General features: G+C 43.6%; 1 protein-coding gene across 1 annotated transcript in view; it reads left to right on the top strand.

The window, feature by feature from the left end:
• Positions 1 to 17,793, top strand: part of Slc38a11 (solute carrier family 38 member 11) — a 40,882-nt gene extending 23,089 nt beyond the window's left edge. Inside the window, exons 8-12 of the mRNA XM_048426165.3 lie at positions 1,977 to 2,047; positions 2,718 to 2,879; positions 6,123 to 6,235; positions 9,766 to 9,897; positions 17,331 to 17,793. Of these exons, the coding sequence (XP_048282122.3) occupies positions 1,977 to 2,047; positions 2,718 to 2,879; positions 6,123 to 6,235; positions 9,766 to 9,897; positions 17,331 to 17,624 (772 nt within the window). The 3' untranslated portion in view covers positions 17,625 to 17,793. The remainder of the gene's footprint in view (positions 1 to 1,976; positions 2,048 to 2,717; positions 2,880 to 6,122; positions 6,236 to 9,765; positions 9,898 to 17,330) is intronic.
• The last annotated feature ends 1,857 nt before the right edge of the window (positions 17,794 to 19,650 follow it).

The following is a 19,650-nucleotide window of genomic DNA, read 5'->3' as shown; positions in this document are numbered from 1 at the left end:
GAGCTGCTCGTTTCATTTATAGAGAGATGATAGAGATGATACACTGCAAAAATTCCACAAACCTTGACAAAGCAAACAGAATCCGTTTGTGTCCTCTTTATACAGACAATGAGAAGCAAACATGAAAGCTGAGTTTTCATCTTGAGGACTCCCCTTTTTCTCTAACCCTCCAGGACCCTTGTGCTCTCTAGTGAGTTTCTTGTCTATCTGCCTGCACTCTTTTGGGTCTCATTCAAACCTGTCTAGAGAAGGACGTGATACTTGTAGACTTTTATCTACCTTTGAATACGTAAGAAAGGATACGAATCAAATATTAATAAGTAGTAGTGGTAAAACTAATGACTGTATATATTGAATATATGCTGTCTTGCAACCCCTTTTCAGAAGATTTACATGTTTTATCTCATTTAATCTGTAAAATAACTCAGGAAACTAGATACTGTGGTTACTCTCGTTTCACAGAGGAAGGAAATAAAACGCAGATCAATGAACTTAGCTAAAGGAATACCTTAGCCAACAAACAGCAGAGGCCAGAAGAACAGACTCGAGCCTGTGATATGTGTTATTATTGGAGGTGGAGACAAGAGTATTTATTAGGCAGACCAGTCCATGCTGACGCTACATATTTTAATTCCACTGGGGTGTAAGCTGCTTGAAAGTGTAGAGCCACTAACTGGACATGCCGAAGCCACACTTTGAACACCAGAACTATAAAGGCTGAGCCAGGAGGATCACGAGTTTGAGGCCAGCCTGGCTAGATCACCCGTGAGGTTCTATCTCAGAATAAATAAATGAATGAAAATAATTTTTGAAATGTCTATACTCTCAAAACTCCATTTAGAAGTTCACTAACAGGTAGAAACCTGAGACCAATGTCCAAAAAGATTTTGGCGGGAATACAGCAAGAAGCTAAGCAAACTAGATCATAATGATTACCTTAATGTTAGGTGAAAATAATTCTCATTTTGGTTTTGGTTTTGGCTTGAGACAGGGTCTCACTGTGTGACCCTGGCTGGTCTGGACCTCACTTTGTAAACTAGCCTGGCCTTGAATTCGTAGAGATTCACTTGCCTCTGCCTTCTGAGTGCTAAGGCTAAATGTGTGTACCACTATGTCTGGCCTACATGATAATTCTTGAATGTACCTGCAAAAAAAAAAAAAATGAGATAAGAGTGTGTTTGCCCAGAAATAGTCAGTGCACCTTCAGTCAGTCTCAACTCACGTCTACCTTCCTCAGTGAACTACAGCTCCCTTTACACTCCTGTCAGCTCGATCAAGCCTGCAAACCTGAAGAGGTGAATAAAGAGCAGTCATAAGACGCTGGTAACTTAGCGTCTCCCTCGGGATCCTGTGTGATGACGCCATACTAACTCTGCTCTTAAATTGACTGAGCAAATCAGTTTCCCAAATCACAGTCAGTGGGTATGTTACATGTATAAACACAGAGTCTTCCCAAGCATCTAACAGGCATTTCAGAGCATTGGGGTTCAGGAAATGCTGGTGCCTGCCCCAAGAAAATGATGAGATGAATAAGATGAATGAGAGCCCCCTTATTAATTTCTTTCTTTTTCTTTTTGGTATATTATTTATTTATTTTATATGTATGGGTATATTGCTTGCATGGTGTGTGTGTGTGTGTGTGTGTGTGTGTGTGTGTGTGTGTGTGTCACATCTGTGCCTGTGTCTGTGTGTATCACAGGTGTCTGGTCCCCAAGAAGTTCATAAGAGGGCATTAGATTCCCCAGGAATTGGAGTTACAGATGGCTGTGAACCACCAAGTGAGGTCTAGGCACCAATCCTGGGTCCTCTGCAAGAGTAACAAACACTTTTAAACTCTGAGCCATCTCTGCAGTCTCCCTTATTAAGTTCCCATAGAAAGATATTCAATTTTGATGTGGGATACTATTTCTTATTCTCCACTAAGTTTATTATTACACTTGTTTAGTACTATATCTAATTAACTGATTTTCTTCTAGACCAAAGACAGAAGATGCTTGGGTGTTTGCAAAGCCCAATGCCATCCAGGCTATTGGGGTAATGTCTTTTGGTGAGTACCTGGCTACAAAACCCTTTCTCAGTATGACTCCATCTGCTCAGTGAAGAGGTACCTGTTCCCTGTATGTCTATACCAGGTCTTCTAAGTTCCACATTCGCAGCATACAATCTAGTTTGTGCTAATATAAAATCACCAAACCTTTCTTGTCCATTACCAGCCGTTCTCATTCATGACTAAAATTTGCTCCTAACTGAAGAAAAGTATTTCCAGGATGGCCATTCATTACAGTTAGGGTGCTTTCTAACTTGGAAGTCCAGCAAATATTACAGACCTCTTCAAAGTCTTTGCAGAAAAGATTAGAATTTGGCTAGATATCTATAGCTGCCCTCTGTCCCAGATGCCAAGGAAAGTCACGTGCAGATTTTCCTTAAGATAGGAAGGTTCATCTGGAAGAGGAAAAACTGGGAGAGAAGCTGGGCAGGCCTGGTTCATGTTGACAGTGACCAAGAAACCAGGTGAGCGAGCCTTCTGTGTAGGTTCTCGTTAGTAGGCTTCTTAGGAAACATACTTTCTGTCTTATTCAGTGGTACAAAAATCAACATGTTTTCATCTTAGATACTTGAAATTCTAAGGCAGTATGCACCTCTCCGCTTTTCAGAGTTGAAAACACAGGCCTGCTGCTGCCCCAGTAACGTTTTTTTTTTCCCCCTTTGTGTTGCAGCGTTCATTTGCCACCATAACTGCTTCCTAGTCTATGGTTCTCTCGAAGAGCCCACAGTGGCTAAGTGGTGCCGGATCATCCACACGTCCATCTTAGTTTCTGTGTTTATTTGTGTTCTCTTTGCCACATGTGGGTACTTGACTTTTACCGGCTTCACTCAAGGTAAAATGAGAGCGTGAACCACGTCCTACCTTAGTGTACATGTGGATTGGCGCCAGCGTGCCAGTGTTCTACTCATTTCTGGAACAGTTTTCCCGGGGTCTAACCGACGCCACGGCCCTTCCCCCCAACTCTCTCCTCTACGCTCTTGCCTCTCTATGCTCTGCTCCCCAATTTCTCTCTACTTAACCGCTGAGACTTAGTTCCGTGACCACGGATTCTCTGCTTCCAGACAGGTTTGTTTGTTTACAGACATGAACTCTGGCTCCCCTCTCCACTGCCAATCTGTGCTTTTCCTCTTCTGGGCACTAATAGCCTCCCAGTGCTGAAGCTGATAACCGTTCTGGTCTGGTCCTTCGGAACCTTTCGGAGTCAGCTGTCCTGAACTGCCTTGCCTCCCACCTGAGGAAATAATGCCTGTACTACGATGGGTTTTCCTTTTCGGCGCTATTTTTTTTTTCTTTCTTCCTTCTTAAGGACTTTCTAATCCCCCATCCCACCCAGACATTGGGGTCCTGTCTTTCTGATGACAAACAGTCTGGGTAATTTCCTTATCCTCCTTCTAACCCAGACCTCCTTTTCCATCTCCAGCCTGTAGGATATCTCTGCTTAATTGTCTCATTCCGGACTAAATCACAAACATCATCTTTCCTATAAAGCCAGCCCTTGCTGACTTCCAAATGCCTTCTCTCTTCTTGCTCTTGGGCCTGGTAACTAAGTAGCCTTGCCTTTACCACTTTTGACCCTTACAGCCAATCACTAGGATGTAATAATACTCAGGGTAGCCTGACAGTGGGCCAAGCGGCCAGGCGCTGTGCTTTAGAGATCCTGCAGCTTTTACAGGTCTAGCCTCTCGCTTGACCTTCCCACAGCCCTTTGAAGGTAAGTGGAAGAACAAGTTCAACTTCCTGTTCCCACAGAAAGAGAAGTAACTTGCCCCAGCCGGCTGGTAACAGCCAGAAAGGCACGTGGTCCCCTGAAGCTCAGGTTCACATATCTCCCCCTTCTCTGTCTGCTTCCCCAGTTGTGACTCACATAGAGTCTCCAATAACCCTCTTCGAGTCCAGCTCCTCTTGACTTGGTTTTCTGTGACATGTGACACTGTGGGACGCTTGGGATGCCTGGACCTACCCAGAGATCATAGGTCGCGGTGATTATGAGCATTTAATTCTCAGAAAAGAATAAAGATTTAAAAAAAAAAAAACTAGTGATAATGTGATACCAATGAAGGAACATATGGATTAGTTACAGGATAGTACAGTTCAAAGCGGCCTTGTTAAGTCTGGATAAGAACTGACCTATTTCAAGCACTGCCTTGGACCAATTACAATTGCTACATAGATTGTCAAGTTGAATGGTTTAAGGTCTCCAGCAGGCATGAAACCTTGGTTTATAGATATCTGTTTTCACTAGTGATATCTTCCTAGTGTCTTTAGTGACAATAATTGCCCTGCTGTAATTGAGTATTTATGACAGCTGGGCACGATCAGTAACATCCTTAATCCCAACACAGTGCATGGGAAGCTAAGGCAGGAGGGTGTCTAGCCTGTGCTATACAGCAACACTCTCCAAAAGGGACTCTCTAAAAAAGCCTCTTTAAGCTGAGTGTGGCCATATGGATCACTTGGGCTTCCTGGCTGACTGCCTGTCTTCAGTGAGAGATTCTGTCTCACAGATAAGAAGGCAGAGCATAATGAAGCAAGGTACCTGATGTCCTCTACTGGCCTCCACAGGCCTGTACACAGGTACAAATACCCACACACCTATGTGCGGACACTGCATACACTCATACACAAACACACACACATTCTGTGTCTTATACACATCTTAATAGAGCAAAGAGCTGACAGGTATTTGATGTTACTGTTCTTTCCCCTGTTTTTTTCCCCTTAGCTATAATTCCCTGACACACACTTAGATTCCAACAGGAATGAGCCAACATTGTTTCCTTAGCTCATTTCTCTTTAGCTCAACCTGGTCTTGTTTGTGCAAACTACTTGTTCCCTTGTTCATCAGGTAAATTCAAGCCAATAAGGCAGTGGGAAGTCTAGCATCTCATTGTGATACCCTGTGACGTCAAAGCAAACACAGCCTGGTTATTGGGGGTGGGGGGGTTAGCAATGGGTTTCTCACAGGGTTGAACCTTCAATCAGTGTTGAAACTGTTCTCTGCTTCTTTTGCTTTGTGTTGTCATCTTTTTCTGCCCAGAAGGGACACCAGGAAAGTCACACACATCAGGTGTCCTTGGTGGAGGGAAGGGCCGTGCCTCGGAAAGGGGAAGTTTCCACACGAATAGGCTGTGGCCTCACTCTTTAATACAAACAAGCTTGGAGGATTATTTTCTTCTTCTGAAACAGTGCCGTCAAATATGCGGCTTTCATGCAGTTTTCTAATTGGTTTAATTGAAAAAAAGTAACTGCGGTGTCCAGCCTTAACCATGTTATGTTCAGGAAGTAACAAGGCCCGAAGGCTGTCTGCTGTGAGCTGACCAGAGCCTGGCATTTTTCATAGACTCCTGCAAACATACAGAGTCTCAATAAACCAAGCCTAAGGTATATGTGATCTGTTACTTGGTTTAGAAGTCATTAAACTTAGTATCCTTTCCTGGAACCGGTCCTATTTGCAGTGTTGAACCAGTGAAATTTGCGTTTCCACTTGCGTGTATCAGATGTCACGAAGGACGGTGTTACCTTCGGAATTCCTCGATGTGGTGCCGAGCTTATGATCAGGACCTATACCTCCCATGCAGGAAACTCAGCCTCCCACAGGCCCTGGTCCTACTCTTCCTTGCGGGATTGTCCTCCATCTAAAAATAGCATTTCAAAGAGAAATTTGTTTATTTTAATAGGCATTTGTTTAAAATAATACAATCGCCAGAAACAAAGACCAGAAGCCATTTATAAAGGCAGCGCACAGGAATTTAGGGAGTTGATTCTGTTAAATATATATACAAAAAGAAAACCCAACCCACAATGGACAAAGTATTTTTTCAAAAGCTGGCACAACTTTAAGGCAAACGTACCAAAAACAAATAAGAATGATGAGTCTACCTTCAAGTGGAGCATGTACTATAGCAGTGAATAATAGCAGGGCTACTGGAGGCAGTATGGTATACTTAGACCTGGTAATCTGTTCCTCTAATTCGATGAGATGAAGTGTATGGGCCACCACTTTTATACGAAAGAATATCTCATTTGTTAGTTACTCCCAAACCTTACAATTCAATATATTTTTCTTGTTCTCCAGGAGACTTATTTGAAAATTACTGCAGAAGTGATGACCTGGTGACCTTCGGAAGGTTTTGTTACGGTATCACTGTCATTTTGACGTACCCAATTGAATGCTTTGTGACTAGAGAGGTAAGCAAGCCCAGGCTCTTTCCAACTGTTTCCCCGTGATTGCTCTACTACCTTAACTTAAGAAGACACAGATAATGAAATGCGTAAATTCCCTAAAGGCAAGATGACAGGGGATAGATTCCTACAACCTTCTCTTTAAGCTGTAAAGTATCAGAATCTACAAATGAACATTGTTAGGTCCCAAAGAAACCCAGGACAAACTAAGGTGCTGGTTAGCCTATCAAAGCAGACACTGGCTGCCAGGCTACCTCAGCAAGTCTCACCCCACCTCTACCCTAAACCTATCCAGCCCCTGACCTTCCCTTCCTGTTCCCCAATTTCTGATTCCAGCCATTTTGGCCGCATACTCTCTTGGCCTCTTGGTCTTTGGGTCAGTTCTTCTCTCTCTCTTCTTATCCTCTCTCACTTGCAGCCCTTCCCCCCACTTCTTTCTCTCCCTGCTATGGACTCTTCCAGATGTCTCTGTCTATTCTCTCCCTCATATCTACAATAAAAACATTCTTTCCAACCATACCTAGGAGTGGTCATGTCCTCATTTTCATTCAAATATATATCCAAATATTTACAAAATAATTTGTTTTTAGATGCTGTGACTGTAATTGAACCTAGATGATTATAAACACAAACACATCGCTTGGTCCCCAAGTGATTAGCAGCCTTTAGAAAAGCCAACTGAAGGATGAAAGTTTTAAGAACTCATTCCAAAAATTATATTTTTGTTATGATGTTTCATAAGCCATTGTTTATTTACCAAAGGCCAGAGTAATTGGTTTTATTTTTAAAAAATAATATATTATATTCCATGAGGAATCAAACTTCAACTTAAACCTATAGGTCTACAGATATATATTTGAGGCATATATTTATAATAAGTGTCTTATAAGAATTTTACATGTTTGCAAATACAGGCAGTTATGTAGACAAAAGAGAATCTATTCTTGTGTAATACTGGTAACGTGGTTTGTCAGGAATCTCTTACGCCGTTGGCTAGATAGGCACTGTGCTGAGTTAGCAGCACCCACGTGCACTGTGGAAAGGGCTTAGTCAGCATCTTCCCCTACAGGCTGTTTATGCAGCGTACTGGGACTGCATACAATGTATGAAGGGAACCACCAACAGAGCCTTAAGTTCCCTGTTGAATCCGCAGGCATCTCAAGGCAGCTGGTTTCTCACTGTAGGCCAGTTCTGGCAAGGTGAACCAGTGTTGGGATACAGGGGGATGTTCAGTGCTGTGCATTCTTTCCGGTCTCACCCCTATTCACAAACAGCATGACCAAAGGCTGGTGCCCTTCCTTTACAGAAGAAAGGGGTAGTGTGGACTTTATGCAGATTTTTGAGCTTCGAGATTCTTTTAAAACTTTGCTAACTACGGGTCGGGAAAGGCTCTTCTGTCAGCATCTGCCCAGCACTTCAGGCTCAGATCGGATCTCCAGATCAACATGAGTGGATGCTGCAGGCTTGGATGCCTTCTGGTCAACCATGTGTGGATGGCTTCAATCACATCACCTGCAGCGTCTGTCTTTCCGATGTAGAATGAGTTTCCACTCTAGCTGCCATCAGGGCAAAGCAGAGTAAAACCAGGATCTTTGCCCTGGCAGCATGTACCATGCAGAGAGATGCTGTATGAGACTCGGTGTTTGCTGTTGCTGTCTGCACACGTATTCACACACACAGAGCAAACATGAATGCACACATATATACACACACACAGAGCAAACATGAATGCAACCATTTCTCTTTATAGGTACAATAGACCAGGTACATATAAAGAGGATTAAAAAAAAAACCCACTGTATGCCTCTGATCCTGCCTATTTAGCTATTTCAACCTCATACGGCCATCTTAGAGATGTATCGAACAGTTGTGTTTAAAGAAACAGCAAAGCCACATCATCTAAGTTATTCGTGTCACCATCAGGTCTCTACCAGCAGCAGCGCTGGAGGAGCTGCTGGGCGGGGATATCCTCTGTCTAGGTCATTTTTCCACAGTTGTCATGGTTACAGCACCTGGTACCTGATGCTCTCTCTCCACTGACATCTCTCGCTTCACTGATGTTTTGCACATGCTCCTCACTCTGTTCGGAGCCTTCTTTCTGTCCTCTGTCGAGAATGTTCTTCTTCTTTCTCTGCTCTTCTTTCCACGGTGGCCTCAGCGTGTCATTCTGCTCTAACGTTTATCCTCACCCCACGCTCGGCTAGGTCACTCACATTTCAGAAACGGTAAAAAGAAGAGGACTTTAAGGAAGGCCGTGTCCTGTGTGCTGTGGTCCTAGAAACCTGACTGGGGTGACGCGGGGACGGAGGAATACAGACGCGTAAACAGACAAGCTCAGACTGGGTGGTGTGCGCTTGCTCTGGTGGAGAGCACCTACGATGCCAGCCCGGAAATGATTGTGTTTATTATATACAGAATGAGGGGGGGGTAGCTAGTCCTGGTGGGAGAGCTCAGGCCGTAAACGTCTAGGAGGAAGAACCTGCGACAAAGCGCACTTTCTGTCAACATTTGCGTGTGGACTCGGGGAAGTTTTGCCCGTCACCTTGGTCTGAAGCACTGGGGTCCTGGACATGGCTGTGCTTCTGTCAGTGTTATGCTTCCACTCAGGGCTTCCTCTGCTCCCCCACAGGAGACCATTTTAGACAACGGAAGAGCCCTCTACATTCTACTTGGTCTTTATTTATTTAATGTTTAATTTTATGTGCATTGGTGTGAAGGTGTCAGATCCCCTGCAACTGGATCTTCAGACAGTTGTGAGTTGCCATGTGGGTGCTGGGAATTGAACCCGGGTCCTCTGGAAGAGCACTCAGTGCTCTTAACCACTGAGCCATCTCTCCAGCCCCTACTTGTTCTTTTTTAATCCTGCCACAAACTAGTCTCTATTTGTTTCTCTATCAATTACAGGCCTTCAGTTGGGATGTCAGTTCTTGAGGGCAGGAATCATTCTTTTGATAATCTCTTATTGTAAATTCATCAGAGTGGCATGCATCCAATAGGTGACTATAGATTAGCCTCCTGATCTCTGTATTCAAGGAAAATATTGACAAACTATCCTTAATTTGCCTTTCCTCTTTGTTGGTTTCTGTTGTATAGAATTGATTTTCTCTTAATAAAGGATAGCACTCATCCAATATCATTAAGGGGGTAAGTCCTAACATCTTCTTTAGAGACCATTAAGTAATCAATTAGTGTTTGTAGTTTGTTTTAGTGGCAACCTTTCCAGCTCAAGAAGGATAAGGAAACTTTCAAAGCTTTCGGACCCTTAAAAAAATGTGTGCATTACAACACTGTGTGCCAGGCGCTGCAACTACAGCATAGGACACTGACTGACAACATTTACAGCAAAAATACTCATTATTGCTATGTATGTGGATGTGCAGTTTCTTTGAAAAGACAGAAACATTCCTAGTGTCCTAAGGTTTAATGCATTCCCTTACTATGGGTGATTCATATAGTCATAGTGCTAGTACAAAAGCCTCTTACTGATTCCAGTAAGCCTCAAAAACACCTATCAACCTGCTATGTTTATTTGCCAGGTAATTGCCAATGTGTTTTTCGGTGGGAATCCTTCATCAGTGTTCCACATCATCTTAACAGTGGTTATTGTTACTGCAGCCACGCTGGTATCATTGCTGATTGATTGCCTTGGGATAGTTTTAGAACTCAACGTAAGTACACGGAAAGACTTGTTCCATCCTTTCTGAAATCTCTTTTAAAATGTTTTGGTCTAATACAAAATGTGCCTTCCTTTTTTTTTTTTAAAAAAAGGTATCACTTTCTGAAGTATAGTGGAAATCTGTTTGCATTATAATAATAACTATTGATAACGATGACACTCTTCTGTCTGTGAAAGCATATGGTTCATGGCAAGGCTTCTCAAAGGGCATGATTTTGCGCCCCATCCAGGAGGGTGTTGTTTGTGATGTCTGGAGACATCTTTGGTTGCCTAGCAGGGTGGCAATGCTATGGGTATATAGTAAGAAGAAGCCAGGGCATCAAGAATATCTCATGATATTCAGAACAATCCCTCACAACCAAACTGTAACTGTGTCTGACTAGAAGTGTCTAGAATTCCATGGCTGCATAGCTTGTCCCTGTACTATCCAGGTATTTCTCAAGTTGACAACACCCTACACTGTGTGCAGAATTGCAATGCCTAGCGGATCTGTTGAAATTATAGAAAGAATAAAATTCTATCCCGATCACACCCTCACTTTGGATGATCCAAACTTCTTTTCCTTTCAATACTTCTTCTTTCCCCCAGACTTTTCTTTTGTCATCTCTAACCACACAGATGTCGGTCTCTATTGTGTCATGTCTGAACTGATCTTTCCTTTCAATGCAATTGGAAATGCTGTTGTTCAGTAACCCAGCCCTTGTCTTTATGGGAACTTATTTCCAGTATATTTTTCCAAAGGCTCCCTTAGCTGCCAGATTTATTTTCAGCCTGTCAAATGCCATATCTCTTTTCTGCTCCTTTACCTTTCTGTTTTTTAATTCATTCCTTTTCCTGCAATGATTATTTCTCTATGTCTGCCTAAATCCTACAAAGTCTGTTGTTGACTGTCACTTGGAACTCATTTATTCATTAACCATATAGTCATTGAGCAATTACTCTGCACTACATAGTAAAAATATAGTGATGGAAGGAAATTTGAAAGAATCTAACCTTTCTCACTAACATGAATGTTCAGCTGCTATGTGATTGAGGAAAGAACACACACAAAACTTAACACACTTTGGTGACAGATTCCATTGGGAACACAGAGGGACAGAGAAGGACATCAAGAATGATTCCACTCTATTGTGTGACCCTAGGCTAATGGTGCCATTTGATGTGATAGCAATGGAAGGAAAACCACTAATGCAGGGTCATTATTCTTCCCTCTCCACAAGCCTTACAGGATTGCTAATCAGAAGAAAACCAGTTAGCATCTTCTGGTCATGCGCCACGGGGAGGGCAGGGTTGTGCAGGGGAGACTCCAGTTCATCCTGCTCTCCTGGCTATGAGAAGTGCAGGATGAATGAGGGTTTATGGCTCATACTGACGTCACTATGCTTTCCCAATGCCATTGTGACTTGAAGTTCCAGACAAAAGCAGGAGCATAGCCTGTCGAAAAGCAAATAATTCGGACTTTTCTTATATCAGATGCCAAACACTGGGGACCCTGGGGAATTTTCCATTACATCAACAACAGGAAAAAGGCTTCCTTTGGTATGTTGACGCAGCCTTGTAGCTCAAGCAAGTTAGCTTCTCAGGAGACTAGGCACAGGAATTCCTTGAACCCAGTCTGAGCAGTATAGCAAGACCTCAACTCTCAAACAAATGGAGAAGGGAGAAAAAACAGAAATCCAATCACATAGTAGTCTTGATTTCTGTGAATGGTCCCTGTTTAACTTAACGAAATAACTTCTACGTAAGATCTTAGACCATGTGATATTTGAACTGTCCATGAATTATCTTTACTTTCCAAATGGTAAACTCTTCCAAGACAAGCATATGAAATGACTTCCTCCATGGTCCACCACACTGGCACGCTGCTGAGAACATGAGGATTAAGTTATTACATGAATGATCATGCCTTGTGACCACAGCTTAGGACCTGTTTCTATAGCTATTCAGGATCATAAGTGAACCACTGGAATAGAAGCAGGAAAGCAAGCAAGGAATATATATTACATATATTATATACATACACACATACACATCTCTCTCACACACATGCATGCCACAGTGTTGTGAGTACTAATACCATTGCAACTGCACTATAGAGTCTGAAATAATGAGCCTCTACAGCAGTCCCATCTCTGTTTCTGTGATAAAATTTCCCGACAAACTGACTTAAGGAAGAAAGGGCTTATTTTGACTCACAGTTCACCATGACAAAGAAGACAGAGCCACAGATGAGGCCAGCCTGGCATTCAGGAAGCAAATGGATCGCAATTCACACACACACACACACACACACACACACACAGAGTGAGAGAGAGGGGCAGGGAGGGAAGGAGGAGGAGGGAGGGAGGGAGGGAGTGAGTGAGGGAAGAGAGGGAGGGAGGGAGAGGGAAGGAGAGAGAGAGAGAGAGAAAGGGAGGGAGGGAGAGGGAAGGAGAGAGAGAGAGACAGAGAGAGAGAGAGAGAGAAAGGGAGGGAAGGAGGGAGGGAGGGAGGGAGGGAGAGGGAAGGAGAGAGAGAGAGAAAGGGAGGGAGGGAGAGGGAAGGAGAGAGAGAGACAGAGAGAGAAAGAGAGAGAGAGAGAGAGAGAGAGAGAAAGGGAGGGAGGGAGGGAGGGAGGGAGGGAGGGAGGGAGGGAGGGAGGGAGGGAGGGAGGGAGGGAGGGAGAAAGGGAGGAAGAAAGGGAGGGAGAAAGGGAACAAGAAATGGGTCCAGGCTATAAAACCCTGAAGCCTGCCCCCAATAATGTACTTCCTTCAGCAAGGCCACATCTAAAGGATCAATGAGCGTCCTAAACAGCGTCACCCTCTGGGGACCAAGTGTTCAAATACATGGGGCCTATTTCTCATTCAAGCCACAACACTGCCAATCATTTTGTTGATGTTGTTGTTTGTTCTTTTTTCTGGTTTTATGAAATACCTCATTTGAGTTCTCAAAGTTTATTAAGTTGATTTTTTTTTAACTTTTCAAGTTACTTACTCACTATGTATTCATGACGTCTCTGTGTGTGAATGTGTGTGTGCATGTGTGTGTGTGTGTTTATAAAAGAGAGGAAAAAGAGCGCAAGCGGCACATGTATGCGGCTGTAAACATGTATAAGGGTCGCTGGACAATGTTTTGGAGTTGGTTATCTCCTGCCACCATGGGTTTGGGGGACTGAACTCAAGCCGTCAGACTTGTGCTGTAAGAACTTTAACCCGCTGAGTCATCTTGCCAGCTTGATCATTTTTCTCTTGAAAAATGTATTTATTTTTATGAGTTCGAATGTTTTGCCTGCATTTATGTAAGTGTACCAGATGCATGCCTAGTGATCACAGAAGCAAGAAGAAGGGCACTAAATCTCCTGGAACTAAAGCTAAGAATTGTTGTAAGTGACCATGTGGATACCTGGAACGGAACCTGGGTCCTCTGCAAGAGCAGCAAATACTCTTGCTATTAAACCATCTCTCCAGCCCCAATAGCTAGTCAGTCTAGCGGAAACAGGAAGTTTCCGATGCAATGGGAGTCTCTGTCTCAAGGAAAGCAGGTAGAGATCGATGTCACAGGACACGGAAAGTTGTCCTCTAGCCTCCACATGCGTGAACACACTGACATACATATGAATATACCACTTTCATTACACATACAAAACCTGGGAATATAGCTCAATGGGGGATTGCTTGTCCTATTTATGCATAAAAAGTGATTTTTTTATGTATGTGTGCGTGTGTATGGGGGGGACTTGTGTGTTTGTGGGGGGAGGCAAGGAGGAGAGAGAGATAAAGTTTATCTTTAAGTATTTTTAAGAATAATGTGCGCTACATATGAAACAATGTTTTAAAGGACTAAAGTAAATACCAGGCTGTAAGTAAACTGAAACTAAAGATTTTTGTGTTCATTTTCTCTTCATAGCTTCCACATTAATTGGTAGAATGTCTGTGAGGGGATGTGAATGACAGACCCCTCAGGGCCTCGTCACGGTCTCTAATTGCTTTGGAAATTATTCTCTGTTCTGGCTTCTCAGATATCACAGTCACCCGCAACGATGAGACACGTGTTAAAATGAGAACTTGCAAAATCAAAGAAATGTTGATATTACTAAAAACTAAATAGATACAGGCTAAATAATTTGGGTGATCTGGTAAAAATTCAAAGCCCGTTTAGAATTTCGCCTTTGTTTCGTGTTTTCATAGCAGAGGACAGCAAGGAAATAGTCTCCAAGCAGAGGCATTCTCAATCTTAGAGTCCATTTTAAAAGCAAAGAAAATCAGTCCTTGACCTGCTCTGTTGCAAGACTCCAGCATCTTGGCTGGATGCTGCTGTTAGGGACGAGGTCGCTGCAGGAATTGGGCTCTGTGGGTTTCTACTTGTGGAACAAAGGGGGGGGGGGGAATGAAACAGCCGGTGCCGTGGCCACAGGAACCAGGTCCCAAAGCATTGTATGCTGTTTGCTTGGCAGGAAGAAAGCAGGCTGATGAGACCCAGACAGAGACATCATGATCGGGCGAGCAGACCAGGGCCCGAGTCGGCATACTTCCTAAGACAGAGGCTTTCGTTTTCTCTTAAGATATAGGAATTACTCTCATGAGTATCAAATGATTTTAAAGCAGAAATTTAAAAGATAGGTAATCTTTTTATCTTTTTTTTTTTTCATTCTGCTTTGAAATATTAGCAGTGTTGGGGCTGGGGTTGAGAGGAGGTCAGAGGAAGGGACCCTGCGAGATTCAGGCCCTGCTCCGCGAGCACAGCCAAAGGAACCAGGAACTACCAAAATAGGCCACAGGGGTTGCAGGGTAGGGGGTCGAGGAGTAGTAGCCCTGTTTTACAGGAAGTTGTGCTCCATCGAGTGTCCCCCAAGGAAAGGGGTCATTAGGTATGCTCTGGGAGCTGAAGAGAAGGCTCGCTAGGGAGGCAAGGACCAATAGCAAGGAGAAGAGATCTTCTGAGAAAGCCCCACCTTTAAACCACCGGCTGTCACTCCCTCTATACCCCAGGCTTGAGCCTTCTCTCCAAGGAACATGGATCCTGTTGATCTTCTGCGATCCCTTCCTGCTACTATAGAGGAGCAGCTGGCAGGCTGGTCCCTGCAGGGCCTTTGAGAATCTCAGAAGCTGTATCCCCTACCCAGGGCAGCCACATACCTCACTTTGTTCAGCGGTATGAGCAGGGACAGAGGAGGGGCTATCAGAAGTGGGTTGTGTTTGTCACCTTCATCACACCCAAGGGCCTGAGGGCTCCTCCTCCCTGCAGTCACCCAGATAGGACTAATGCCTGTGACTAAGGAAACCCTGTCTGTAAACCCTGGTACCTGGGGCCTATGCCAGTGGCACTGACCCGCAGGGCTGATTCTTCAATGAGCAAGGGTCCCAGTAAGATCTTTCCGTCATTCCTATCAATGGATCCCAACCCCCAGTCTACCCAACCTCACTCCTGCAGGCCCTGGAGGCCTGGAATCTCCAACAGCATGCAGCAACAACTCAGCCTGATGTCTACCTGGCAACCGCCAGCCTTAAAGAGCCAGAGAGCCACGGTAATGGGAAGAGGCAGATGATCACCCGTCTCTGAGGTGTCCCATGGACCAAGGGTGTGACATGCCAAGGAGGGACCCTAGGAGGGGTTCTGCTGGGAGTGGTTCCTGATGGACCCAGAGGCTGATGGAAAACTCTTCCCCATGGGTCCACAGTTCATCAGGATTAATTTTTTTTCTGTTTAGTTTTTAGCTTCTTGCATCATTTTACTAGATTCTATTCAGGCCACAAAACACAATTTTATGAGCTGTATTGTTTGTAAATGTCCTGCAGACTTTTTGTTCTTTCCATGATGCAAATTGCAAAATGTCCTGGCATCGGCAATGGATGGAACTGACCTGCCTTAATGAATAAGACAACATTTGTACCATCTCCTAATCAGCAGTTATGGTTTTATGACCTGACAAGGGTGAGGGTGCAGGGTAGCAGACTTATGGTCTGAACAAGGCTATAGGTGGAAGGAGTAACAAGTAAGACTAACAACAGTATACTGTATTTGAGAATTTGGTTATATAAAAGATCTTCAGAAGCTTTCTTTTCATACATGCATAAGTAATTGAGTTTTATTCTAAATTTGTCCCACCATAGTAACACGTTATCCACGTGTCCCGCTGCACCGTGTTGTAAACTTCCAATACACGCAATGAGATTTGCTTAAAAGGAAAAATTTTATGATGTATGACAAACGTTTGTCATAAAATTTTTATGTTTTACTTAACATATAGCACTTGACAAGATGAGAAAAAAAATGTGTTATCTAAAATGCAGAAAATTTTAACATTTACAAGCAACATTTGCACAGTTTCTAGTGAGAATTAGTTCTTCTTAAGGGGAAAATCTCTTTCCCTTTGAAGTCAGTACATGTCCCTGTTTCTACAATAAACAACTCTCCCACCCATAATTTTCAACCTGACAGTCCCCCTTAGGTTGGATTTGTGGGCAGCTAGTTGGGGGAGTGGAGCAAGTTACGGCCATTTGGGTCTGCTGTCAATTTTCTCGGGTAATTAATGCACTTAGCGTTACTTGAAAGAAGGCTTAGAAATGGGATTTCATGCTAAGCCCCGAGGGTTAAACCTTTCTTTCTGACACACACAGGCTCCACTTTCAAACAGATGTGGGAAAAGAGAAAAAGAGAAATGCCCATCCAATTTCCCACTGTCCCTCTCTGTTCACCAACAGCAGAAAAACCCACTCCGATTTGAAAGGCGTTATCGATATACTGGGAGTTCTAGATGGTACTAGGGAAGTGACCGAAAAGTGGGTTTCAAATTTGCCAAGAGTTCATCTTGCCATCTGCTTTATTGTCTATTAATCTTTCCCTAGGTTCATTATACATTACTCTATCTTCCTTTTATTATTTCCTTTGCAACTGTTTCATTGGAAAGGGAAACCAACATCTAAGTCTTTCCCTAACATGTTTCTTTCCTTGCTTTGTCTTCACTGAATCTTTACAACTTTTAATAAGTGTAATGACAAATACTTTTATGTCATTGAATACACATGAATACTAATGTGTCTATGTATGTATGCCACGGAGGTGGGAGAGCACACAGGCCATGGCCTATGTGTGGAAGATGGGACAACTTTGTGGAGTCAATTCTCACCTTCCATTTCTGCTTCTGTTCCTGAGATGGACTTTAGACCAAAAGGCTTGCATCCTAGGTGACAAGTGCCTTTATCTACTGAGCCGTCCCCTCGCCCATAAATGTTTCTATAATGCTTTTCAAAAGCTATATGAGGTTACATGTGATGGTTCATGTCTGTCATCCTAGCACATGGGAGGGTGAGGCAGGAGATTGACTGCCAGTTTGATGCCAGCCTTGAATACATAGTGAAGGCCTGTCTCAGAAAAATAAAACACACACACACACATGGTATTTGCTCCTCTAACGTTAACTTGCCTCTTGTCTTCGACACACAGGGTGTGCTCTGTGCGGCTCCTTTGATCTTTATCATCCCCTCAGCCTGTTATCTGAAATTATCCGAGGAGCCAAGGACACACACGGATAAGATAATGGCCTGCGTCATGCTTCCGGTTGGTGCGGTGGTGATGGTGGTGGGATTCATCATGGCCATCACAAGCCCTCAGGACTGCACCCACGGGCAGGAAATGTTCTATTGCTTTCCTGGCAACTCCTCCCTCACAAACTCCTCCCGGTCTCATCTTCAACTGACAACACAGCTTTCCCTTGGGAACCTCAGCATCTTTCAGTGAGCTGACTGGTTTACAGACTGCGCCTGCTTTCAGAGATGCCACCTCCTGAAATCCACGCATACGAGTCTCTTTGTCACCTGCGATCACTGACATGTATCAAGACTTGCTCGTCCTTACTCTTTACAGCAATATGAAAAATAAAAAAATTGAATGTATATTTTACCTTAAACGGGGACAGACGTGTTTTATTGTGACTGCGCTAATCTAATTGAGAAGGACCAGTGAGACCTTAGTATCCGGTTTCAGTCCCCAAATCAGTATTATATTGTATGTGAGCCACTGCATTGTACTTTCAAATAAGTAGGTGATTGTACTTTAGAACTGGGGGTGGGGTTTCTTCAGGATAAACCAAATGTTTAAAGAATGTGTAGAATGGAAGGGAGAAGGAAACACAACTCTTAAGTAGAATAACTATCCAGCAGCAAAGAGAAGCCCTCTGTTGTAACTCTGGGAGCATCCCTTGTTTACGAGGAAGTGGGTCCCTGGATAAATAAGCAATAAGCTCCCATGAAGAAGCACACATAATAAAGTGGAGCGGCCGAACAAGCCTGTGTAGGATGTCAAAATTATCTCTACGTGTACTGTGCGGTGGGAATATGATATTTGTGCTATTTTAAATTAGAAATGCACACTCTCATTGTTCTGAGGCATTAACCTAACTCATCAGCTACATTTCAGATTTGGACCTACTGAGCTTGCAGTATGACGGAAATATACAAGGCGATCAGAAGCTGAACCTAGAGACTAAAAGCTTGCCCTGAATCTGGGATTTAGGACAGGACAGACATTCTCACTGTCCTAGGCCCTCAAGGGGCAGTTGAGAGTTCTTGTTGATATGGTTTGGTATTTTTGTTTGTTTGTTTGTTTGTTTTTGTTTGCTTTGCTTAGGAGATGTTTGTTCTTTGGTTTGGTTTGGTTTTTGACACAGGTTCTAACTATGCAATCCTGACTGGCCTGGAACTGGCTATGTAGACCAGGCTAGCTTTGAATTTATGGAGACCTGCCTTCCACTGCCTCCGGAGAGTGCTGGATTAAAGGCCCGCACAGTGACGAGGAAGCAGGTGCTGATATGCAGGTTGTCGAGCAGGGTAATTTACTGGGAATCCTAAGCAGCTGTGATGAGGAAGTGAAGCAGAGCTGGTGACGAGACGCAGAGGTCTATGAAGCTGATGGCAGTCCAGCTATGTCACAGAACTGGCTCCGTTCTGAGTACCCAGGCAAATGCCCCATGGCTGCTTCTATGAGTCATTGAGTATGAGCTTCTAGCGAAGAATGGACCCCTGGGCTGGACAGCTATGTGCAGCGGAGCAAACTGGAAGGAGCAGAGAGCTAGAGGCTGGGTGTCTACGACATTCATTCTTACAGATCCCCGGGACAGTTGAGTCTACTATAGGCAACCTCCATTTTTAGTACGAATTTCATGTCTTTATATCTTTAAAAGTATGTAGTCAGGAGAAAAAAATCCAGCTCATCTCAATGGCATTCTTACATCAAGTGTCACCAAGACAATAATTTTACCCTTTCATCATATTTCGATCAGTTTTGGTCATCCTACCTATAAATTATGAGATGGTATCACAAGCAGAGGTAATACGGACATATTTTTAAAATATAACACACAGGCCAAATATTCCCCCAGGATCTATATAAAACAGTTTTATAGTAGTTTCAATCAAGTGCTAGCCTTGAGGCATCAAACAACACAGTAAGAAAGAAAGACCTAGTGCAGTGGTTCCCAACCTTCTCGATGCTGCAGCCCTTTATGCAGTTCCTCATGTTGTGGTGACCACAGCCATAAGACTTTTGTTGATGCTTCATGACTGTAATTTTCCTACTCTTATGAATCATAGTGTAAATACCTTGTGATGCAGGATATCTGATTTGCAAACCCTGAGAAAGCGTTGTTTGCCACGCCCCACCACCCCTGTTGAGAACTGCTGGCCTAAAGGGAGCTGGAGAGATGGCTCAGCATGGGGAGCAATTGCTGCTCTTCCAGAGGACCAGAGTTCAATTCCCAACACCCGCA

The sequence above is a fragment of the Myodes glareolus genome, chromosome 21, assembly GCF_982192425.1.
Source record: "Myodes glareolus chromosome 21, mMyoGla1.1, whole genome shotgun sequence".
NCBI classification, from domain to species: Eukaryota; Metazoa; Chordata; class Mammalia; order Rodentia; family Cricetidae; genus Myodes; species Myodes glareolus.
Note: the sequence above shows the minus strand (reverse complement) of the source record. Positions and strands in the feature narration are given on the sequence as shown.